Source organism: Dreissena polymorpha, chromosome 3 (assembly GCF_020536995.1).
Source record: "Dreissena polymorpha isolate Duluth1 chromosome 3, UMN_Dpol_1.0, whole genome shotgun sequence".
NCBI lineage: Eukaryota > Metazoa > Mollusca > Bivalvia > Myida > Dreissenidae > Dreissena > Dreissena polymorpha.
In genome coordinates, this window is record NC_068357.1 from 69,241,547 (window position 1) to 69,268,236 (window position 26,690).

General features: G+C 33.3%; 3 protein-coding genes across 4 annotated transcripts in view; 1 reads left to right on the plus strand and 2 right to left on the minus strand.

Annotated features, from left to right (window-relative positions):
* Positions 1–26,690, minus strand: part of LOC127874644 (sushi, von Willebrand factor type A, EGF and pentraxin domain-containing protein 1-like) — a 496,927-nt gene that overhangs the window by 325,278 nt on the left and 144,959 nt on the right. The window lies entirely within an intron of this gene.
* LOC127874642 (uncharacterized) lies at positions 5,641–8,804 on the plus strand. Its single transcript, XM_052419109.1, has 2 exons — positions 5,641–6,056; positions 6,623–8,804. Exons 1-2 carry the CDS (start codon positions 5,736–5,738, stop codon positions 8,129–8,131), a joined length of 1,830 nt encoding a protein of 609 aa, XP_052275069.1. The 5' UTR covers positions 5,641–5,735; the 3' UTR covers positions 8,132–8,804.
* Positions 8,814–11,090, minus strand: LOC127874647 (uncharacterized). The gene is made up of 2 exons (XM_052419121.1): positions 10,759–11,090; positions 8,814–10,432 (listed from the first exon to the last, which is right to left on the minus strand). The coding sequence occupies exons 1-2, from the start codon at positions 10,973–10,975 to the stop codon at positions 9,198–9,200; spliced, it is 1,452 nt and encodes a 483-aa protein (XP_052275081.1). The 5' UTR covers positions 10,976–11,090; the 3' UTR covers positions 8,814–9,197.

Below are 26,690 nucleotides of genomic sequence, written 5' to 3' on the forward strand. Positions count from 1 at the left end.
GCACTGGTTAATATGCTGAATAGCTGCCTGGCACTTGTCACAAACCTCTGAAATAAACAAATTAAACAAAGTTATATAAATACTTTGTGAACGTAAGAAATAATTTACTGTAGCATGCTTTTTTGTAGTATTGTAAAAGTCCGCATTGCTAGTTCCACTTACCTTGCTCGGCTTGCTATCCGTCGTTGGTCAGGTCACATATTTCTTCTTCAAGCTGTAACGGAGTTGATACTGTTAAGAATGAATAAAAGGCTTGCTAAATGCGTTTACACTCCTTCGACTATTTAAGCATTAATAATATTTATAGTCTGAATTCCATTTTTAGAAAATCTGCTCAACCATGGTATCGCATAGTGAAAAATGTGCTTCAAAGCTATATGATGTATGCGATGTAATTGGAAAATGCTGACATCCATCATTGGTTTTGCGTCGCTTTAAGGTCAATGGTCAACTAATCACATGTTTTCTCTCAACAACTTAAAAATGGTATGTATTGAAAAAAGTAAATAACCAAAAATAAATTTAAAAAGCTCACGAATTCCTTTGACACATAATGTACGGTGTACACGTGTTTATCAAATAAAATGTGCATACATATAAAAAAGTGTGCGTCTTAATTTACGATTCAACTTTTCATGTGAACGTTTATATTTAACACGTCTATTTAAAAAAAGAAAGGGTCTTCATGGGATGTCATTGGTGACATTGACACCATTAAATATATAATCACGTGAGCCTTAAGGGTTAGCGTCTGAAAATATTCAATCCATTTGAAATCTGAAAAAAAAACATCTGGATGTAACTTGGTACTGATTTAAACATTTTATTAGCACATAAGATCGAATGTGAAAATAGAATTATGGGTGACGTCCATGCCATTTGTAAAGGATTTTATGATTATTGTTAAGTGCAAATGCTTAATTTATTATTATTTTACAAATAAAAAATCCAGTGCATCTCCTAAACCCTACTCTGTACGGACCGGAATCCTATGAAACCCGAACAGATGCGACGGTCCCGTTTTAAGTTGTTCGTTTTGTGAACAACAAATCTTACTAGAAAAAATTTGGCTGTAGAATCAAAGTACAACGAGTCACTAAATCACATAAAAAGTATGTAAACTGTTGTATCCGTTCAACATTTCTCTATGTAATGCAATTGTTTTACACTCAACCTGCATTGTCGAAGGGAGGAAGTTCCTTTCAAACTCAAAAGAGTTTTATTTTAATTTTATTGTTGAATAAAAAGTTAGGAACATTTTAATTTAAGGGATTCTTATGTCCTAAGCTAACAAAACACTAATCCACAACAGAAACAACGTATGCGCTATGACGCAGAGGAATACATTGATGCATATTAGTGCGGTACAAACCTTTACCACATGATATACAAGTGAAAGGATTATGTAATCGGACCGTTTCTGGTACGCGGAAAGAAGAAGCGCCGTTTCGAGATGATAAATAATTTCGCAAACGTAAACAAATTTGATCGGAACATAATATGCTTTAAACAATGTAAAAATGTACAAAACATGTGTAATAGTTCACAAGAAATACATACATGCATGTACCCGCAATTGTATTCACAAAACGTCTTTACAGCAACATTATATTTAAATTTAATATACATATTTAATATTTTTAACCCCATGCGTGCCATGATGATGATAGTACCATGTCTTTCATTTCCCCTCCTAGTGCAATACCAGCAGGAAAGTCAGGAATTTGTCATTCAGTGTCCTAGAGCTGTCGCACCACCACCCTTTTCAAAACCCTGGCTACGGGCCTGAATTATAACAAACAGTTATAAGAATACTAGTTTTTATTATCCCCAGTTATGTGATAAAACAAATATTACATCAAAGGTCTTTTTAGCCATTACTGCAATGGGCATTTATAGTTTGTATTGCATAAGTGTCCCACTGTCTCCGTTCGATTCTCTTCCTCAAACTGTAAACATATTTATTGTTTAAAGCGCTAAATGTTATGATTCCAATTTTACTTTCGATTTGAAGAAAGAAATTCACAACGTTAATCCATTTTTTCAAAAGTGAAATGCTGTTAGAATAGTAAATCGTTTGGATATACATATATACATATGAAAATGCAGAACCATCGAACGTTTACAGCTTTCTTTTCATGAAAATTCCGTAAGAAAGTCTGACGCTAGTTCAATGCGCATTGAGTAAAGCCTTATAACAAGAGACGGATGGCACGTTTCGTGTGTCAATGCAAGCTTTGCGACCATTCTCCTAGCAGAGTTGTCGTTCGTGCCTCAACATACATGAATGCAATCTCCACGCAGAGTTGTCGTTCCTTGCTCTCACATACAACTCTGCGAAAGGCTCAGCCCTCCATTTTGTCTATAAAATAGATAAAACCGAACAAACGCATTCAACGTATATTTGATTGGATATTTAAGATCGCATGCATTAAATTAAGAAATATGACTTTTAAATGTACGATAAATCGTGCAAAAACTTGCGAGTTTTAATGCAACTTTTTGAAATTAATTTATTGCCCATTTACGCAGATGGAATCATTCCACGCACTTCACAAATGTAAACAATTGAACATATTTTTTTGAGTGACGTTAGGAATTGCTTCGACGTGTGTATGTATGTTGGTTTCTTAACAACAAAAAACATATCAATTTTATAATAATGAATTAAGACTGATTTAAGGTAGTGCACCTCTAATGGGCACATATCCAAATATAATCTAATTAATTATTTTCTTAATCAGCATCATTTCACTGAACTACATGCAAATTTGTAGGTAGGCTTTCCATGCTTTTTTAAAAAAATATACCGATTTTTTCAAAACCACCCCCACGCTCGGCTTTTGTCCAGTTTATTTTCACCCCTGGGGTATATAAAAGTTCCATAATTCATTCAAATTTCCAAATATGGGCATGCAGTTGGTGTGTACAGATGCTGTAAAGGTGTTTAAAGTTTAAACAAGATGAAATAAGTATTCTTTTACAGACATTTATTTTTTACAAATTTTTATCTATGGAAGAGCACCATGAAATGTAAGTGATTTCATCCAAGTAAAAATTGGGTCGGTTAAAAACAAAGTGTCAAAAAATTCAAAATAGTATCATTTAAGTCATATTTTAAACTTAGTTTTTATAGAAACACTATATACAGCAAAAATACCAAGAACTAGACAGATTTACCGTTTACTTTTTGAAATAAAAATAAAAATGCAACATGCATGGTTCGTATTTTCAACAGTAAATCACCCAATTTCGCCATAACGTTGTTTTAATTTTAATAATTGAAAAATGTGCATAAAAATTGCAACATATTTAACAATAAATATAGCTTATATGCCATATTAAATCAAATCACGTTAGAAAATAAATAAAACGCGTCGCAAAAAAGTATACGTCGTCGGCAGGATTCGAACCTGCGCGGGAATATCCCAAAAGATTTCTAGTCTATCGCCTTAACCACTAGGCTACGGCACCTAATAGTAGGCTCTTCAACCTTCGAAGAAATCGCGGGAAATCATTAGAGGTGCACTACCTTAAGATATCATGGTATGAGATGGTTTTCTTTAATGCGGTGAATGCAATGTAACCGTCGTGCAAGAGATTGTTTAGTATTCTGTAACCTCAATGATGAACGCTTGGACACTCTGGATCCAACCGGCTTTTTATTGCATAAGGTCATAATACACCAAATAGTTTCCCTATATAATTCAATGTAAAAGCGACAACTTTGAGCGAAAATAAATGCAACATTTTGCACATAGAGACCCCCATAACCATACCTTTTCTTAAAGGCCATTCTAAGCGGAATCGATTTATGCAATAAAAAAGATATGTCATGTACAATGCAAGAAAGAACTTGACACAAATCAAAATCGACTGTTTTTGCAACTTTTTTTTTCGGCCGTTTCTTAGTGGAATGTAACCTTTTCTAGTGCAATGGTTTACTATAGTCTTCAAGTGTATCATATTTCAGGGATTCAGTAGTGAACACCTATTCATGCCCTACCATTATCTCCGCAAGATAACACCTGTAGTGCGTTCAGTTACAGCGAACGTTCGCCAATGATGGTTCGTTTGCGATTCGGTCTTATTGAACGATAAGTTCGGCGCGAACGTTTCAAGATGGCGGCTCCCAGAAAATTGATTGCGATGTTGATGGCGGAAATCGCTAATAACACAGAAAGTACTTATCTAACAGATATTTCAAAAATAATAAAACATATAATAATTTGATTATAATTATAAGTGGTGTGGATGCGATAGTGTTATGTTTCATTAGCGATCAAAATTTAGTGTAAGAGGTGCATTGAATCAGTTATAAAACAAAGCCCTAAAATAGCGCAATACATTACAATCTTCAAATGTAGTTGTAATTTTCTTTTACATTGAATGAATTTTCGTTTCGTTTACATTTAATGAAAATATTAATAAATTTTAGCATTCAAATGGAAAAAAAACACCTGCATATTTTGCGAATTGAACTGTCTTTGAATGCACATCTATATTGAAAACTCTTTTGTAGTGATAATGAGGGATACAAATCTGGCATTTTATTATACCATAATCTATACATTTATTTTACCCAAGTATTTTATATCCGTATTATGATCAAACGCGATTGCTTGTTTTCACGATGATGTTTCGAACACTGCAAAAACGCACGATCTTTACACGTTATTACATCGGAGTTTACATTTGCAGGTACCCGTTAAATACGATAATTGTGTAGCAGTAAATTTTTACAATATTTTAAATGTATTTCATTATAAAACACTTAAGTGTTATGTTTAAACTGGTTAATATACATACTTAATAGTTCCTGTTAATCCATTTCGGACAAATGTACGCCTATTTTTTTAAATATGTTCAAATGTTTTATTAAAGCAACTGTTAAGTGTTTGGCTTAATATGCCAAGAGATGACACGGAGGTATCATAAATTGTGTTTAATGACCAGACACATGTGGTTAATGACCCCATACTGAGTCATACAAATATAGGTCCCTGGGTTTATGACACCCTGTTTTCTTAGTAATTGTCTGGACGGTATCCGATCATATCGAGATAATCGGTTTGTGATGAAGGGGCAATTAAACAATGGGTGGTTAAACATGCTGAAATAAGGAGTGTCAAAATAAGTGTGAACAATTAAATAAAAACATTTACATGTATCAAGAGGATTTAGTTTATCTGCAACAAGGTAAGTTTTTACGGACATATAGGTTCAAATAGTTTCTTTATGTTGATTACATAAAATCAATCAATTTGTTGTTTGTTTTCGTCCTTATTTGTGTTCATTCATTGGATTCTATTTAATCTGAAAGAATTTCAATTGCTGAGTATTTTGTTGTTCTTAAAAAGGGTCGCGAATATGATTGAAATCTTATCACGATGCGGATCATCAAACGCAAACAAAAGCAGAATGGCCGCAGTGTTGACGGCCAAAATTTGAGGCTGCGCAAACGCGACGTCATTATCGGAATCCCCAAAACCTCCTATACACTTTGTTTATTGTTCAATTCATTTTTGTACTACAAAAAAAGGAAACAATATCGAAGTTACACTGAACAAATACAGCATATTTATTTGTCCGCCATCTTGGTTTCGCTAGCGAACTATAGACCGTTTGCAATAATAGGAGATTTTTACGTACGCACCGGTTTGGCCGCCATATTGGAGGTATACCAGCGAAGCGTAAACATCGATCAAAATTAAGAGAGCGTAAAACTGTGACTCATGGCGTCTAAATCACTGAACCAAAAAGGGCCGTACAAAGATAGACTGGAGCCTGCAACAAAAGCAAGATACATTGAAAAACTTGCATTGATTGGTGGTATTGACCCATATGATTTGAAAAAGCTTTGTGATGATGTGAATCAACTGCCATCGTTGACCTACCCTGACATCGTTAATTATTTGTTGTTTACACCTAGTATTTACACGATGGAAGATCTGAAAAACTTCAAAAGCTTAGAAGCAGTGAATCAAGTTGAGTGTGGCTGGGTTTCTGGCGTGACTTCTGCTGTGTTGAGTAACAGACTGTTGGTGAAAGGAAGGGTAAGTTATTGTTTTTTTCTTGAAATTCATTGTTCTGGATATTAAGCTTTTTTTTTTAATTTTCTCTCATTACTACATCAGCCCTGTTCACAGATTTGTACTGGTATATATGTATCGAGGTAAACGGCATTTGTCCTACCACCCCTCGAAGCTAGCTTTTTTTAGCAAGTACTTTTGCCAGACGTGGTAGAATGTCTGTGTATGGCTCGAGAGGTCCTGGGTTTGATTCCCAGTCGAGGCGTGTTACTGTATGTTTCAGCCAGTAACACATAATATACACTACTAAGTACAATGTTATTCTCATGTATACCAAGAATTGAACTGAATTTTACCTATGCTGACCTATGATATCGGATTTATAAGATCCAGTTATGATGTTCTTAACGACAAAACGCATGGTTGGAAACAATTATTTTAGATTTTGGTTTCACTTCAAACAGCATATGCGACATGCTTACAACTTAGGTAATTTTTAGCTTTTATGCTGACTTTTTTTATGTGTTTCATATGTCAAGATGCTTAATATCTTGTAAATGTAGTTTACTATTGCTTTTTTATACTTACAGGTTCTTCACTCTCAAAGAATGCATGAAAAACCACTGTCCCCATGGTTCATCTCTACGAAGGATGGTCAAGTTTTGGCCAGTCACTGTGACTGTATGGCAGGATGTGGAGAAACTTGCACACATGTTGCTGCCTTAATGTTTTGGGTTATGAGAACTGTTAAAGTAAGAGACGAAAGGACTGTAACACAGGAACCAGCATATTGGACCATCCCCCCATCCGTGAAGAATGTTGAGTATAGAGAAATTTCTAACATTAACTTTCAAAGTGCGAAGTCCCTCAAGAGAAAATTTGAAGAGTGTTTAAGCAGCTCAACCAGTCAAATTTCTAAAAATGTTCATCCTGTAAGAAAGACTAGGAAAATCCCTTCCCCTACAGAAAATGAATTAGACTCTTTCTTCTCTGATCTAGTTTCCACCAACCGTAAGCCTGCAATCTTATCAATTGTGCCTGATTATCTTGAGAGCTACAAACCTAAGTCAGCAGTGCTCAAGTTGCCTAAACCACTAACTGAACTCAAGAACAAACAATCGATGAATTTAGATTATGACCAGCTAATCAAATCATGTGAGGGCATTGAAATTACGGTCACTGACGAGGAAATTGAAAATGTAGAGAAAATCACCCGAAAACAGGCAAGTGAGGGTAAGTGGTTCAATTACCGCGCTGGGCGTATCACAGCCTCAAAAATGAAGAGTGTTTACACTGCGAACATTGATAATCCGTCAAGTGCGTTAGTAAAATCTATTGTTTATCCCAATGTAAACTTTAGAAATGAAGCCACCAAATGGGGGATTGACAATGAGAAAAAAGCTGCCACTTTGTGTTGTGAAGCCCTTGCTACTGACCACGACAATGTTGAGTTGATAGAAACAGGACTTTTTATCTCAAAGGACAGACCATTTATAGGTGCTTCCCCAGATGGGATCATCAAATGTGATTGCTGTGGGTCCTGTTTATTGGAAGTTAAGTGTCCATTCAATCACAAAGGAAAAGTGATTGATGAATCAGTGCCTTATTTGATTAAAGGGGAAGATGGAGAGCTATGTTTGGACAGAAATCATCCATACTTCTTCCAAATTCAAACTCAACTTGGGGTAACAGAGTTGGAATTGTGTTACTTTGTTGTGTGGAGTGACATCAGTGTTCACATTGAACAAATACATTTCAACCCGGAATTTTATGAACAAATCTGTGCTAAGGCAGAAGTTTTTTTTCATAGGGCTTTGTTACCAGAGCTTGTTGGAAAGTACTTTACCCGTCTGTCTAACATCAATCAAACTGATATGAACTCAGTTCATATTCTTAAGGAAATAACATCCAGCCAAAAAGATGATGGTAATGTGGGAGAAAGGTTTTGCTATTGTAGAGGACTTGAGGAGCCACCCATGGTTGGTTGCGATGGAGAAAATTGCAAAATTGTGTGGTTTCATTTTAGCTGTGTAAATATCACCAAGTCGCCTGAGGAAATTGAAACAGTGAAATGGTATTGTCCAGATTGTGCTATGTAAATGATAACTTACTTGAAAAGGAAGTGACAACTTGATCGCAACAATTAAATTGAAACAGTGAAATGGTATTGTCCTGATTGTGATATGTAATTGTTAACTTATTTGAAATGAAAGTGACAACTTGATGGCAACAATTTCAGAGAAATGTGTATCTGTTTAATTAATAATTTTTCTCCTGAGAAAATATTGTACCATTTTCATATTGACAGATATTTGTTTTGAATGAGTGATGCATTTTGGCTAATTATGTGACTAATATGGTTAATGGAGTTGTGTTGCTTGATCATTTGAGCCTTGGTTCTTAGAAAACTGGGCTTAATGCATGTGCGTAAAGTGTCATGCCAGATTGGCCTGTGCAGTCCGGACAGGCTAATCAGGGACGACACTTTCCGCCTAAATTGGATTTTTGCTAAGAAGAGACTTCATTTAAACAAATGTCAAAAAAGCGGTGTCGTCCCTGATTAGCCTGTGCAGACTGCCCAGGCTAATCTGGGATGACACTTTATACATATGCATTATGCCCATTTTTCTCAGAACGCGATTTAATTTGGTCATAAAAATGTCTTATTTGTTAAGTCTTCTAAGTAAAAGATTGGTATTTTTGTTTTTATAGGAAATCTTCTTGATTTTGCAAAATTGAGAATTGAATAAAGACGTCATAATGATAATGCAATTCCATGTGTACTGTTTTGCTTAACTTTATTTCTTACATATTGGTCCAAGTCTAGGAGTCGAATGACATAAAGTCCTTTAACAAAGTAATTCAACAGTTTATCACACTTAAGTAAGTATTTAAATGGAAAATCAATTCACAGAATATTTTTTTTAACTATGTGTACTAAATTCATAATACAAGTTGAATTATTTTTTTTAGGACTTTTTGTTCAAATATTAATCCTTTATCAACAGCTCTTTAATCATAGTATTTGAGAAGTAACATCATTTAGAGTTAAATTTAATCAATAAAATATGATTTACAGAGTGAATTATGAAACTATATAATGCTATATACTAATCTATATATACTAAACACAGAGAGCATGGATAAGACAATACAATTGACAGTCTATTTATCAAAGTCGACCACTGATTCACATAAGTTAACCAGCGCACAACACACATGAGCTATTTTGTCAATTGTAGTAAAGCCATCTTCATCTTTGGTAATCACTAGGTCCAATGGTAGTGTCCCATTTAAGAATGTGTACTTTTGGCGCACAAGCCCAATAACTCTCTCAACATGTATCCGTACATTGGCTATTTTTCTTGTTGTTTCTACATCCAATGGAGAGAGTTGGTCTTTACCTTTGGTGAAAGCTGGAATTTTCAATGACCCACAAACAGAACCAACACTATCCGCAATGTCAAATCCTCTATCTGCCAACACTAAATCCCCCGGCAAAATGTAATCTAAAAAATTGCAATGTTCAGTGACATATTTGTCACTTGCACGACCGCCCCAACCTTTGGAAATAAACGACACTACTCCCTGTGGTGTGATTCCAATAAGGAACTTCACAGTGTTGTGATGTTTGTATGACGACCATGTCTCTGCCCTCGCTATAAGATTTGATGGACGCTCTATAAAGATCTCGAAGCAATCAATGATTACTGCACACTTATTACCAAACTGTCTTTGGAACTGTACTGGCATTGTTGCTCTCAATGAGGCTCTGTCAGGCCATCGCACAATTGGTTTTAGTCTTACATACATGATGTCAATGGTATTCACAAAAGTTCGAGAAATGGTTGCACATGAAACATTCAGTTGGTAGGCAAGGTGATTGACAGTCAAATTTAGGCGAAGTCTACTTAAAGTCATCACAAGGCACTCAAACTTTCCAAGTGTTACACTATGTTTGCTTGTTAAATAAGGATATAGATACTTGTACAATGACATCAGTATAGCAAAACAAGAAAGTCCTGTAAAGTACCTCACTCTTTCATCATTGTCTTTAAGAGTCTCCTGAGAAAACATAGACGCATTCCGGATAGATGTTTTTAGATTTTCATTTTCTAGTTTCAAACGTTTATTTTCCTGTTCCAATGACTCTACATCTGAAGTAAGCATATCAGTCTGAACATTCTTTGCACTATCTAAATTTACATCAGGTGGTAACTCTGGAGTGTTGTTGTCTGAAAGATCTTGGACCAATGATCTTGCAGTCTCAGCACGTTTCTTCCGTCTCTCAAAGCGCTCAGCAGCAACTTTAGGGGCAGGCGTACTCGGAGCTTGACATCCCATGTTCACTGATGGCGCCCTATCAGGACTGTCTCGGTCAAAAAGTTCTGCCTTTTGCTCTGAAAATATAAAGTGACATAAAGTATGACTTGTGTGGTATAACAATTTTCTTTCCACTTTCCTGGTTTTAACTATGAGACTCAAACCACCAATTTTTAGTCTGAGCTCCAGCTATGATCTTCTGGTGAATAGACAAAGAATTTCATAATTTGATTCTTTTCAATATCAAAGTGTATTCTTTATGTGGATGTAGACTTGATCAATGATCAATGCTTAAAATTGTGTACCAGTACAGTAGACTGTTCAACTTGTACATGTACATGGTATAAAATTATGATCACTACATTCAAGTTATGTATTCATAAATATTTGCACATTAACTTACTAGATACAAAATGGTCAGAACACACTCGAATATTCTTCAAATTCTTTCCACTGAAGTCTTGTTGTAGCCTTGCTAACCATAATCGCCGCCTCTCTGTTGACAACTCACTGGTTTTCTTGCACTGATTAGTAATTATCTCAGGTAATCTATAAAAATGTCTGTCCTTCTCCCTTGTAGAATTGTTATGACAGCCGATGACTCGGCAATAATTGACCATTTTGACATGTAAAGAGAAATTAAGCGGCGAATTGTAAATAGCTGTCAATGATGCGTAATGGTTAATCGAGCGTGTCCCTCCAATATGGCCGCCGGATATTCGGACAGACACCTGCAAACGGTGGTCGTGTCTATATTGGATCCTAAATAAATTGCTACAATGGATACCAAATCTATATATTTGCAGCATCGTTTACGACAATGTTTTTGTTTTGTTTAATAAATTATTTGAAAAGAAAATCGCTGTTGATAAAGACCAAATTTGGATTAAAGGGTGTCAAAGTATCAATAAAACTGTTGATATGCACAATGGCTACCAGTAAAATCTGTCTTTTCAACCGAAGTACCGCTCATCAAAACAAAATTGGATCCATTCTAGACGATTTCAAGAGTCTAGCCAGCTCTATTGATACTTACAAAAATTGGGATCCATTCTAGACGTTTTCAAGAGTTAGCCAGCTCCATTGATACTTACCAAAATGGGATCCATTCTAGACGATTTCAAGAGTATAGCCAGCTCTATTGATACTTACCGAATTTGGGATCCATCCTAGATGATTTCAAGTGTCGAGCCAGCTCTATTTATACTTACCGAAATTGGATCCATTCTAGACGATTTCAAGAGTCTAGCCAGCTCTATTTATACTTACCAAAATTGGATCCATTCTAGACGATTTCAAGAGTATAGCCAGCCAGCTGTATTGATACTTACCAAAATGGAATCCATTCTAGACAATTTCAAGAGTCTAGCCAGCTCTATTGATACTTACCAAAATTGGATCCATTCTAAACAATTTCAAGAGTCTAGCCAGCTCTATTGATACTTACCAAAATTTGATCCATTCTAGACGATTTCAAGAGTCTAGCCAGCTCTATTGATACGTACTAAAATGGGATCCATTCTAGACGATTTCAAGAGTAAAGCCAGCTCTATTGAAACTTACCGAATTTGGATCCATTCTAGACGATTTCAAGAGTCTAGCCAGCTCTCTTTATGCTTACCAAAATTTGATCCCGTCTAGACGATTTCAATAGTTAACCAGCTCTATTGATACTTACCGAATTTGGATCCTTTCTATACGATTTCAAGAGTCTAGCCAGCTCTATTTATACTTACCAAAATTTGATCCATTCTAGACGATTTCAAGAGTATAGCCAGCTGTATTGATACTTACCAAATTGGGATCCATTCTAGACAATTTCAAGAATCTAGCCAGCTGTATTGATACTTACCAAAATTGGATCCATTCTAGACAATTTCAAGAATCTAGCCAGCTGTATTGTTACTTACCGAAATTGTATCCATTCTAGACGATTTCAAGAGTCTAGCCAGCTCTATTGATACTTAATAAAATTGAATCCATTCTAGACGTTTTCAAGAGTTAGCCAGCTCCATTGGTACTTACCAAAATGGGATCCATTCTAGACGATTTCAATAGTATAGCCAGCTCTATTGATACTTACCGAATTTGGGATACATTCTAGACGATTTCAAGAGTTGAGCCAGCTCTATTTATACTTACCGAAAATGGATCCATTCTAGACGATTTCAAGAGTCTAGCCAGCTCTATTTATACTTACCAAAATTGAATCCATTCTAGACGTTTTCAAGAGTATAGCCAGCTGTATTGATACTTACCAAAATGGAATCCATTCTAGACAATTTCAAGAGTCTAGCCAGCTCTATTGATACTTACCAAAATTGGATCCATTTTAGACAATTTCAAGAGTCTAGCCAGCTCTATTGATACTCACCAAAATTTGATTCATTCTAGACGATTTCAAGAGTCTAGCCAGCACTATTGATACTTACTAAAATTTAATCCATTCTAGACGTTTTCAAGAGTTAGCCAGCTCCATTGATACTTACCAAAATGGGATCCATTCTAGACAATTTCAAGAGTATAGCCAGCTCTATCGATACTTACCGAATTTGGATCCATTCTAGACGATTTCAGCAATACACTGCGCTGATAAGCCCTTCACAGTTTTCTCTAATTAACGAGTACATGTATATATAAAAACCATTACAGGAACATTGTTGTATCAATGTGTTTATTATCACATGTATGAGTTATATAATATATATATAGTTATAGTTATATATATATATATATATAGTTATATATAGTAATGTATCATATATAATATATATATATATATATATATATATATATATATACCAATATATAGTGCCAGTTACGCGGTCTCGGTAGTTTTCAGACTGTACTTACGAGGTCAATATAAAAAACGGGGTCTATATACAACCCCGCATTCTAGGCTCCTTTAATTACTATGAGGGGGGTGTAGGGGAGGTAATGCAATCAAATCTCACAATAAGGTCTTAAATCGAAAACCACAATCACGTCTGAAATTGAAATTGTATATACCTCGCAAATAAGTTCGCTATATATTTCCTTGTATAAGACGTTAAATAAATGACGTATTTATATACAATAATATAGTAGGTACCCCTATATACCTTAATTCGTGTTTATATCGGATAAAAAAGGGTATGGAGATACATGTATTTAAAGTGGGAACCCCATAACCTATTTCTAAATCAGAGACCCCGTAACTGGCCATATGTGTGAATATATATATATATATATATATATATATATATATATATATATATATATATATATATATATATATATATATATATATATATGTGTGTGTATTTACTATGCAGCTTTATAGTATTTATAGGATGTAACATCTTTCAACAAAAATAGGTGTTTTTGAATAGTTATTTGAGTGGAAATTAAATGGCTATTTTCCTTTTTTGTTTAATTTGGCTGAAATGTGATTATAATGTTTAAAGTAAATAAACTACCTAATTGCTTAACATAATCATAATTAATTTGAATACAATTAAGCATGAACTGGGTTTAGCTTTTGAGCCGTTTTGGCGGAAAAGCCCTACTGATTGCTAGGATGACATTCAAATCCTGATTTTACGAAATGATGTTCGATCCATTATTTCCATTTTTGATAAATACGGTCAACAGTAATAGCGTTTCAACCACTATTTGTTCCATGGTCGTGACTGCGATTAATTTAACTAATACTGTTGATAATGGGCGATTTCCGAGCCACTTTATCCAAACTGAAACTTATTACCAGCCGGTATGAAATTTCAAAATAACTAGTGACCTGAAAATCAATAGGGTTCATCTGCGAGTCACGATCAATGTACCTATGAAGTGTCATGATCCTAGGCGTATGCATTCTTGAGTTATCATCCGGAAACGATTTTACTATTTCGGGTCACAGTGACCTTGACCTTTGACCTAGTGACCTCAAAATCAATAGGGGTCATCTGCAAGTCATGATCAATCTACCCATGAAGTTTCATGATCCTAGGCGTATGCGTTCTTGAGTTATCATTCAAAAATCATTTTACTATTTGGGGTCGCCGTGACCTTGACATTTGATCAGTGACCTCAAAATCAATAGGGGTCATCAGCGAGTCATGATCAATGTACCTATGAAGTTTCATGATCCTAGGCCCAAGCGTTCTTGAGTTATCATCTGACAACCACCTGGTGGACGGACCGACAGACCGACCGACATGAGCAAAGCAATATACCCCCTCTTCTTCGAAGGGGGGCATAAATATTATCCAATATCAATGGGCAAGCAATCATACTGGAGCAACATGAGTTTTATCTCTATGTATTGTCGACTGTGTTATCTGTAGCATGTGTCTATTGTTAGATTTTGTTGGATATCCGTTTTATATTAATTAAAATGTATTCAAATGCCATTTCTTTTACTTGTTGTGGGCATTTATTCAAGTTGCGTTTGATGAATCCCAGAGTTTGTGAAGCTTTCTTGGTTGCGTTATCGATACGAGTGTTAAATTTCAGATTATCACAAAGATCGACTCCTAAGTAAGGGTGATGTTAAAGATTTTCGAGGGTTTCGTTATTCATAGTATAGTTGTAGTCTTTTCTTAGTGGAGTTGGAGATATTCATGATGGCGCATTTTTTAACATTAAACTCCATCTGCCAAGATTTGCTCCAATATAGGTTTATATTTTCCATATTGACAATGAGTTTCATGTAAACCTGTTAATATTATTTTGTGTATGTTCCTATTGTGTATAATTTTTTACCCTGTTAATCACTAGTATTAAATATTAATACTATCTGATACAGAGAGGTTTGTAAAAAACTTTCAAATAATCAGAACCGTATATAGTGATATTTATCTTAATTATTAAATAAAGGCTGTTTTTTTTCGTTATTTTATTATTTAAATATATAAATTTGTATTGCAATTATGGTGTGTAGTTAATTTTAAACTTCTAAGTTGAATAACTGTGCTAAATTTCCCTGTACATGATTCTAAGATCTGTTTACATCTTACTTATAGGTCAACCCTCAGCAGATTGAACAGCTGTTTTCAGGCATATATACAGCTGTAGGTCATGATCTTACTAATTTTTCCACTCACTTTAACACTCCTGGAGCCGTATTCACCAATGTACGTAAGTCTCAAATCTTAGACTCAGCTCCAGTTTCTCACTCACACTCAGACTCAGCCTTACAAAACTTAATTCACGAAACATAAAATGGTTAGTTTTAGACTCAGACTCAGTAAGATAAGTCTCAAATGCTAAGTCTACAGTGTTTAGACTTACGCCATACAATCATGACGTAACGTCGTTTGAGCGTTTACTTTACAAAATGGCCGCCGCACGAGCTTCTCGCGTAATAATAATAATATTATTGAAATAGTGTATCTAGATCGTACCAACCATTTGGAGATTTATAGGGATATTGAACTTTACAGACGGTATCGTTTTACCAGACCAGGAATCGTATTTATTTGCAATATTTGCAATATTTGCAAGGAATAGTTTGCAATACGATGCGGAGTCTGCCAGTTCCGGTCGCCCTGGCAGTGTGTATACTTTCCCGAGCAACGTGGCAAGTGGCGACAGTCAAAAATCATAAAAAAGCGACATTTAAAGTTATGGTAGCCAGAACTTTGTACTTGTAGACCTGTGCACAGGTCAATAATATTTTGAAAGCTAGAGTGTTGAATTTGTCAAATTTCCAGCTGGTACGACGCCGTTCGTGCGAAACAAGAACTTGGTGCGATCGCTGATACGTGAGTCATTTGCGATGTGTGCATTTTGCAATTGTTCTTATTTATTGTAAACAACTGTCAAATTCATAATTCTCCGCGTTTGTTTGTTTTTTTTTCGTGAAAATAATCTCCAAACTGAATGAACGTGAACATGCACTAATTTTATGGATAATACTTGTTGTTTGAATGAAAAAGTAATAACATATAATTTGCATGTATCATAAACTATAATAATGGATATTCTCTAAATATGGAAACCTATTTGAAAACGTTTACAAGACATTTACTTCGCATAAATTTTGATTTCATTACTATTACAAATCTATTTATAGATGTAGGAATTTACTTATAGATATGTATATGCCGTCAAAAGTTACACTGCCATGACGCAGTTGGTAGCGCATCGGTGCTCAAGATTATATTTCACCGACTAGTCGGTGGTTCGAAATTACATCGGGGACTTTTTTTTCTCGCAACATTTTCAATATAAATTATGACAATTATTTTTTTATTCTTGGTCTTTAATGTTATGTGAATTAATGTTTATTAATTTAAAAAAAGGTGCTATAAATAATGTGTATATTATACGCCCTGTTAAGAAGATATAGGGTACACCTGAATCCATATGTGCATATGTCCTTGTGTCTATCTATGTTGAAATTGAGTTCCAATACAAAATGTATTTTTGCGACAAATGCTGTAAAACGATGACATTAAATTTGATTATCAAGTTGAGACACATCAGCATATTGCATCACTTCTGACATAAGGCAGAACTTTCATTCAATATAATTCACATAAATGCACCGATCACAATCCATTTATATCAATATCTATTTACTTATTAATATCGTAAGTTTTCCAAAAAATGGGTCAATTTTAAAAGATTAACTTTCAAGTTTTCCAAGTACTTTGGGGTGCATTGATTGCACGCATGTGCATATCAAGAAGCCAGTGAACCATGTAGAAGACTACATAGGGCGAAAGGGCATCCCCACCATCAACGATCAGGTATGGCGTTACAGTCAGTTATGTGCAAGTCTAAATGCAATCGCTTTTCTTTGATACTTTATTTTAAACACAAATATTTAATGAAACAACTGTATGTTAATTTTAACAGTTTGCCATTAGCAATATAAGAAACATATCATCAGCATTTTATCAAATACCTAAGAAAAAATGTACAAAAATATGTCTTATTTTGTTAGTGTAATATAACATGTTTTATGTTAACAGCTACAGAATAACGAGCTTCACTCAAGTTCACTGCCAGTTGGCCAGGGCGAAAGTATGATGCCAGGATTTGTTGATGTCTAATTTCAAATTCACATAACTGTATCTATCATTATTCTGGAATTTCATTCAGTTCATTGAATGAAGAATTTTATTATTATCAATGATGTATATCTTGTAAGCAAATAATATCAAGAAGTGTCCCAAGACACCGCATTCAACTAATATTCCTCTTTGAATGTAGAATGTATTTTATCTGTCAGTAACATAATACAATGACCAATGTAATATTTGACGTACATTTCTTCAAGCACACAAATATTGACTGGAATTTTATAAGTACAAAAAGGGACATAATCATATTTTAATCATAGAAATATGAGTATGCCCCTTTTTGAATTAAAAAAAAAACTTATTATTTTGTGTGCAACTGCTCCATAACTCTATTATTTCTAATATAGACTTTCTATTTAAGAAATAATAGAGTTATGAAGTAGTTGCACAAAAAAATAATAAGATCCTTTTAATTACAAAAAGGGGAATAAATCTACTAGTCAGAGTTATAGCACTTGGTCACGTATTGACAATAAACACATCTTTTTCTCTAAATGTATTATTTCAATTTCTACAGTCAACTTGTTTATTTTTTATTCTATTTTTTCTTAGTCTTTTTCCATCGGTTTCTCTGTAAGTTTTGTTAAGGTATCTCCTTATGATCTCTTGTCGGTCTTCTTTGTGAGCGCTGCAAAAATGGATAAAAAGTGTGATTTGTATAAATGGACTTGTTCTCATATTATGATCTTCAAAGGTTAAAAAATTAATACATATATATCACATAATCTATGTATGCATTGGTACTATGCATTGGTACTTAGTTTTAACATATTTGATGCTAATTATGTTTCAACCAATGCATGACTTTTGTTGCATATTACATAACAACATATTATACAGTACTTGCTTTGTCAGATGGTATTGTCAGTATAGTTTTAAGAACTGGAATTCCATCCATGCAAGTTAATTATTAACTCTAAATTAATTGTATGCACTGCACTACCCTCCAATTAGAGCTACCTAAGTGATAAGTTTACCAATATTTAAATTTTCAAGATTTGTTCCAGACAATTTGAAATCTTAATTTAAAGATATCCAAAGCTTACATTCTTTCCACTTCATGCCTCTACTTTCATGACTGGTACACTCTGAAATCACATAAAAAAATATAGTGTCACTTTAAAAATCTAAATTAATTTAATCCAGTGATGTTTTTAATGCAATAAAATGGACAACTAATGTTAATATACTATACTTAAGTTAATGTATAATAATCCCAGTGTTAACTTTCAAACACAATGTTTAATGTTAATTTAATGCATGTTTTTTTTCTTTTATTTTGTTTTATATAAGGGTGAATCTCTATTATATTGTATACTGTGTTGAATGTGATGTATACAATATAAGTCATATGGTTTGCATTTTCAATGTTCTATACATATGGTTAATGGTTTGCATATATATTATTATCTATTTATTTACCATATGTTCTTCTCTGCTGGCTGTTGTGGCACTCTCACTGCTTTGTAACGCATATGAAGAAGCTGCAAAAATAAACCGCAAAAATTAATTCAAACATATAACTTTGTAAAACACTTAGGCACATACGCTTATGCTCATTAATAATAATAACATGTTGCAATTATGCCTAGATTTGATGTATCTGTAACAACAGTTAATTCAAAGTTAATTTAGTATGGAACAAGAGATGTGTTTGTTAGAAACAATGCTCCCTACTGCGCCGCTTTGAACATATTTATTTGTTTACCGTTGACCTTGAAGGATGTTACTTTAGGTTTGGCATTTAATGTATTTTGTTACAAAAAAGTGGATTAATTATTATTATTAAAGAGTCGCTATAAATATAAGTCAGTTCAGTGAACATGTTACATAATACTGACTATATATATTACAAACTCAGAAGCTATAAAATGCTACATAATAAATGCTAAATTATGATAGCCAAAGAAATGTCATTTCAATACAGTCATACACACAGGTATTTTATAACTAGTATATAAAATAAAATAAAAATCTACTTGTTGAAGGCTTTGTAAATTTAAAAAATATATATTAATAATAATTTAATATGAACAGACACAAAGACTTCCAAAACATATCTCAGATTGGGTGCCGCATTTCTCTGACCTTTTTAATTTCTACATTGGAAGAATAACAAATCATACTGTTTGATTACCAAGAAATACAATGTTTGTATTTGCACTCATTCCTTGAATAAATGAACTCAACAACAAAATTGAAATAGTCAAGAGATTTAAAGTATCTAACAAAAAGGAATAGAAATACTTCCTTAAATGCACAAACTTCATTAGCCGATCTAAAATTAATGATCTTAATGTTTTATTTTAATTGTCCTTATACGGAACCCTGCTATATTTACAACAAACAAAGATTCTGATACAAGTTGCCATTTCATAACATATTTCTGTGAACGAGTTCATGAATATTGTTATTTAGTGTACCTTTGGTGAGCTTACCTACATATTTCCTTGATGGGTTTAATCAATAATCATATGAATTGACAAGTGTCAGATCTTTTTTATAACACTAATTCAATTACGCAAAGACAATTATTATTAAGTTAAATTTAACGAAAAAAAAAGAAAATTGTTTTCAATGCGTGACATAGCTGTATATATTCTAGCACCATTTCAGCAAAATAATACAGTATCATAAAACATACATTAACCAATGAAAATGCTCATAAGCTTTTTTACAAATTTTAACAACATAAGTAAGTATTCATTGTGATTATAACACGTAGAAAACACATATTAGGTTCGACATGTAGTAATATTGAAACAAACTAATTGCAATTGATTATAGCTTTCAACAAATTTAATTAAATGAAAGCATAACGAAAAAAAGTAATTTATGACAACTTACACCGAGCCTTGGAATTTTGGTACTTCTTCTGGCACTGTTCACCAGTTTTTGCGACCCCAAATTTTCTGAAAGTTTAATGAAAACAATTGAATGATGTATAGCAGTATTTTAGTCCAAATTTTTGACGCTCTTAAATATTAAGCTACTTTTTATATGGGTAATATTTGGAGAATTTAGCCCATATAAAAAGTATCTCTAAATTGTTTGCGCGTCTTATAAATGAGACTAGCAGTATTTATGAAACACATTACATTTCATGTTTGCCATAATGACTGTCGATTAGTTTAATATAAACGACATACAGGGTAATAGTTATCAATGTAAACTTGTAGTAATTGAAAAGTTCGTTTGGAAATGTGCAGATTGTAATCAGATACGAATAAAACACACATGGGTACGAATCTAACAGGGTACGAGATGAAAACTAAAACAATAGACCTCCTTAAATGGTAAACTTATCCGTGATATCACAAATATTCACTATTAATACTTAAATAACAATTCACGTGTGCAAATTTTGGAAACAAAGAACATGCAACTGTACCATAAATCATAACAAATGTTTGAAACTAAAACACATTCCACAATCACATCCGAAATCCGTAAGTACAATTTGCTGAGTGGTTATGCCCCTTGTTTACATAGTGCATTATTCGGGCACGTACTAAAAGGCGGATGAAAGAGCGGATGATATAGCGTATATAGTAAAGAGCGGATGATATAGACAAAGAAGGATTATCGGAAAGAGCGGATGATATGAACAAAGAAGGAAACAGCGGATGATATAGGGTATATAGTAAAGAGCGGATGATATAGACAAAGAAGGATTATCGGAAAGAGCGGATGATATGAACATAGAAGGAAACAGCGGATGATATATACAAAGAAGGAATCTGCGGATGATATATACAAAGAAGGGATTTGCTGATATATAAATAATTATTAAATCTGCGGACATTATGAATCAGCGGATAATATATACAAATAAGGAAAAGAAAAACATTATTATATTAAAATGAATAGAGTTTATGAAAAGAAAAACATTATTATATTAAAATAAATAGAGTTTATGAATAACATTTTTATGGCACAACTTGAACAAATTACAACTTAAATAGACACAATATTATTATTAGAATATGAAAATGTATAAACGCCACTTTATATAAAAAAAATAATTAAGAATTTCTTTAAACTTAAAATAATTAATAAATCTGCGGATAATATATACAAAGAACGAAATTGCCAAAAAATCTGAAAAGAGCGGATAATATAGACAAAGAAGGATTATCGGAAAGAGCGGATGATATGAACAAAGAAGGAAACAGCGGATGATATATACAAAGAAGGAATCTGCGGATGATATATACAAAGAAGGGATTTGCTGATATATAAATAATTATTAAATCTGCGGACATTATGAATCAGCGGATAATATATACAAATAAGGAAAAGAAAAACATTATTATATTAAAATGAATAGAGTTTATGAAAAGAAAAACATTATTATATTAAAATAAATAGAGTTTATGAATAACATTTTTATGGCACAACTCGAACAAATTACAACTTAAATAGACACAATATTATTATTAGAATATGAAAATGTATAAACGCCACTTTATCTAAAAAAAATAATTAAGAATTTCTTTAAACTTAAAATAATTAATAAATCTGCGGATAATATATACAAAGAACGAAAATGCCAAAAAATCTGAAAAGAGCGGATAATATAGACAAAGAAGGATTATCGTAAAGAGCGGATGATATGAACAAAGAAGGAAACAGCGGATGATATATACAAATGATATGAACAAATAAGGAAACTGCGGACATAATAAACAAAGACGGCAATATACCATAGAACACTGAATGGTGTGACTGGCTAACACGAATTAGTATTTAAAATATGTTTCGCTATGATGCAATGAAAAAGGATGATAAGATTATTATTTGTTTGTAAAACCAAGTTTTATTGCACATCCAATTTTAATAGCATTCATTACTTTATTGATAATAAACTCATCAGTAATGTTAGATTTATGAAATGAATTACTTTTTTATCCACAAAAGCAACATAATATATATATATATATATGTGTGCCTTGGGTTAATTTTATGTTTTCCGAAGTATAGATGAAATCATTGTGTGATAAGAGTCATTTATGAAGGAAGGGAAAAAAAATAAATAATATATCTGCACCGTTATTGTCTTTTTTCTGAAAACAAGTAAACAACAACTGGTAAGACTCCCTATTGTTATCATTAATACGCACCCTTAGTGTCCTTATTGAAGCTATTTAGCGCATTATCGATTATCGATTGCTTCTAGTACACAAGAAATTGGCATGTTATTTTAAACTAATTGTTGATAAGCTGATAATAATCTTGATAACAAGTCACCCAGATCATTAAAGCGTAGCATTACGGTTTTTACCAATATATGATTGAGATAACGTAAACATTAAACTTAACAAATTTCGAAGGAAATATTTTCTAATGACATCTTCACTAATTGCACATGCAAGTAAAAATACATAAACGCAGTATGTATTATGTGCAGCAAATATGAATATGTTAATTTCATGAATTAAAAATTGTCAGTTTTACCTTTAATTTTCATTAACAATTTTATGATTAAAGCCGCATGTCACACCTTAAACAAACTGTAAAGATTGTCAGTAAGTTGTACCGTTTAAGTTCCATTAACAAGTATATGATCAAAGCCACAGGTCACACCTTTAACAAACTGTAACTATCGTCAGTCAATTGTACCTTTAATTTACATTAACACGTATATGATCAAAGCCTCGTGTCACACCTTTTACCAGCTGTAAGGATAGAGTAAATGTCGACTGCGTATATATATTTCAAAATCATCGAGCTTTTTTACAAACCTTTACAGCATATCTATAGTATACTGAGCATTACACAGTGTTTTTTCGTAATAAATATTTATTATTAAAGCGTGTGTTTTTTTGTGTGTGTGTGTGCAGAAATAGTGTCATTATGGCCATGATAGTTGGACATTCACAGACTAAGTATCTTAAGTCGAGCACTTTGTGCCCAGTGTTCCCATACCCTGGATTTAAAGTGAAAGATTTCATGCGCGGTCACCTGGAATTTTACAAGCAATTGTGCCAGAAATCGGTAAGTTCATTTCTATAGTAATAATTTTTCATTTTTTTAATTATTCATATTGTCCGCAGTTTCCTTCTTTGTATATATTATCCGCAAATGCCTTCTTTGTACATAACATCCGCAGTTTCCTTCTTTGTACATATCATCCGCTCTTTCCTTCTATGTTCATATCATCCGCTCTTTCCGATAATCCTTCTTTGTATATATCATCCGCTCTTTACAGATTATTTTGGCGGCCGAGCGCTAAATTTTGCGCTCAGCCGCCATTGGTGTGTTTTACTATGTACACTTATACTAAGATAAGCAGACTATATATCATTCACAGTTTCGTTTTTTGTATATATCATCATTGTATATATCATTTGTATATTAATAATTATATTTTCCGCAGTTTCCTTCTTTGTATATATTATTATTATTATTAATTAATTAATTTATTATTATTTAATAATTATTTATATATCCGCAAATGCCTTCTTTGTACATAACATCCGCAGTTTCCTTCTTCGTACATATCATCCGCTCTTTCCTTCTATGTTCATATCATCCGCTCTTTCCAATAATCCTTCTTTGTATATATCATCCGCTCTTTACTATATACGCAATATCATCCGCTCTTTCCTTCATTGTTCATATCATCCGCTCTTTCCGATAATCCTTCTTTGTCTATATTATCCGCTCTTTACAGATTATTTTGGCAATTTCGTTCTTTGTACATATTATCCGCATATTTATTAATTATTCATATTGTCCGCAGTTTCCTTCTTTGTATATATCATCCGCTCTTTACTATATACGCTATATCATCCGCTGTTTCCTTCTATGTTCATATCATCCGCTCTTTCCGATAATCCTTCTTTGTCTATATTATCCGCTCTTTACAGATTATTTTGGCAATTTCGTTCTTTGTACATATTATCCGCATATTTATTAATTATTCATATTGTCCGCAGTTTCCTTCTTTGTATATATTATCCGCAAATGCCTTCTTTGTACATAACATCCGCAGTTTCCTTCTTTGTACATATCATCCGCTCTTTCCTTCTATGTTCATATCATCCGCTCTTTCCGATAATCCTTCTTTGTATATATCATCCGCTCTTTACAGATTATTTTGGCGGCCGAGCGCTAAATTTTGCGCTCAGCCGCCATTGGTGTGTTTTACTATGTACACTTATACTAAGATAAGCAGACTATATATCATCCACAGTTTCGTTTTTTGTATATATCATCATTGTATATATCATTTGTATATTAATAATTATATTGTCCGCAGTTTCCTTCTTTGTATATATTATCCGCAAATCCCTTCTTTGTATATATCATCCGCGGTTTCCTTCTTTGTTCATATCAACCGCAAATCCCTTCTTAGTATATATCATCAGCATTATTCGTATTGTCCGCAGATCAAGACCATTGCCCTCGTTGTTGGTGCTAACGACATAGGACGAAGCTCTGCAGCTCACATCGCAGAAGAAGTCAAGGATCTCTGCTTCAGATTTCATTCCTTGTCCCCACAGTCGTGTATTCTCGTATCTGAGATACTACCACGAGGGCGCGATCTGTTTCACGAACAGACACCTAGGCGAATTGAATCGGAATCCATATTCCTTGAGGAATGGAATGCCGTTGCGGCGGAAGTTAACTGCCGTCTTCGCGAGCTGGCGGGGTCTTTTGATTGGTTGACCATAATCAGTCAGTGGCAGTTCCACTCCATGTCCGGTGCACATCGTCGGCTGCTGGGCAGAGATGGGCTTCATCTCAGCATAGAAGGTACTGAACTGTTGTCAGAGAACCTAGGGAGTGCCATCAGTGCAGTGAAGCGTGTGGTACACCCGACTGTACCATCAGTATTGATAAAGCAGGATTCGCCGGATTCTACGTCGCCTGTGTCGGGACAACGTAAGCTTGTTGCAAAATGGGAAACGCATATTCCCTTAAAACCAATTAATAAAAACCTGTCGTGTCAGATCCATCACACCCACAACGATCATTGGGTAACATCTTTCGAACACAAAAATAAAATTTATTTACTTGACAGTTTAGGCAATACAAGACCCGATGATAAGATCATTCCTGATGGTCTGAAAATACAATTGGCGCAAATTTATGGTGAAGGCGAAGACAAAATTAATATCATAGTTCCGTCAGTGCAAAAACAAGATAATTCCGTCGATTGTGGGCTTTATGCAATAGCGCACGCAACATCTTTGTGTTTTAGGAAAAAACCTTGTTTTGATATGATATTTAATTCCTTAAAGTTAAGAGAACATCTTTTGTCTTGTTTAGATTCCGAACTTATGATTGAATTTCCAACAACCAGTAAAACTATCAGTGTTCGACGCAAAACTAAATCCAAGTCAATAACAATTGATTTATATTGTATTTGTAATTTACCATCATGTGTAGGAGATCAAGTTCAATGCGACAAATGCTCAAACTGGTTTCACAAGCAATGTGTTCATGCACCATCGGACATTTCTAATGTTGATGTGCAATTTGTTTGCCCAAATTGCAAAATTTAATAATTTCAATTATATAAAAACATAATACGGGATAAATAGCAATGTATGACTCATATTTTTTGTATTATATGTTATGTATTTATATTGTGTAACATATATTTAATTACACTTTTTTATTATAGAGTATTTTTATTATTTTTATTATATGTATTTATATTATGTACCATATATATATAATTACACTTTCCGGCCAAAATACCGGTGTATGTCCTGTTTTATTTTATTAAATATGTAATTACTTTCTATTATAATTATCTAATTTTTGCATCATGTAATAACTTCTATTATATAAAAACATAATACGGGATAAATAGCAATGTATGACTCACTTTTTTATTATATGTATTTATATTATGTACCATATATTTAATTACACTTTCCGGCCAAAATACCGGTGTATGTCCTGTTTTTTTTATATATAATTACTTTCTATTATAATTATCTAATTTTTGGCAACATGTAATAACTTCTATTATATAAAAACATAATACGGGATAAATAGCAATGTATGACTCATTTTTTATTATATGTATTTATATTATGTACCATATATTTAATTACACTTTCCTGCCTGTTTTTTTTAAATATATAATTACTTTCTATTATAATTATCAAATTTGGAATTGAGAATAACATACTCATTGACAGACAAGCTCATATGCAGGTTTATTTCATTACAAACAGCTTCAAAACTAAATTTATTGTTTATATAAGTGACGATTTCGGCCTATTTTTTTCAAAATTTGGCTCTT

Excerpts from the sequence above, each read along its gene's own strand:
- LOC127874642 (XM_052419109.1), top strand. The coding sequence starts at position 5,736 with ATGGCGTCTAAATCACTGAACCAAAAAGGGCCGTACAAAGATAGACTG. Across the intron at positions 6,057-6,622 it reads GACTGTTGGTGAAAGGAAGG|GTTCTTCACTCTCAAAGAAT; the intron begins GTAAGTTATTGT and ends TTATACTTACAG.
- LOC127874647 (XM_052419121.1), bottom strand. The coding sequence starts at position 10,975 with ATGGTCAATTATTGCCGAGTCATCGGCTGTCATAACAATTCTACAAGG. Across the intron at positions 10,433-10,758 it reads TTCTGACCATTTTGTATCTA|AGCAAAAGGCAGAACTTTTT; the intron begins GTAAGTTAATGT and ends TTATATTTTCAG.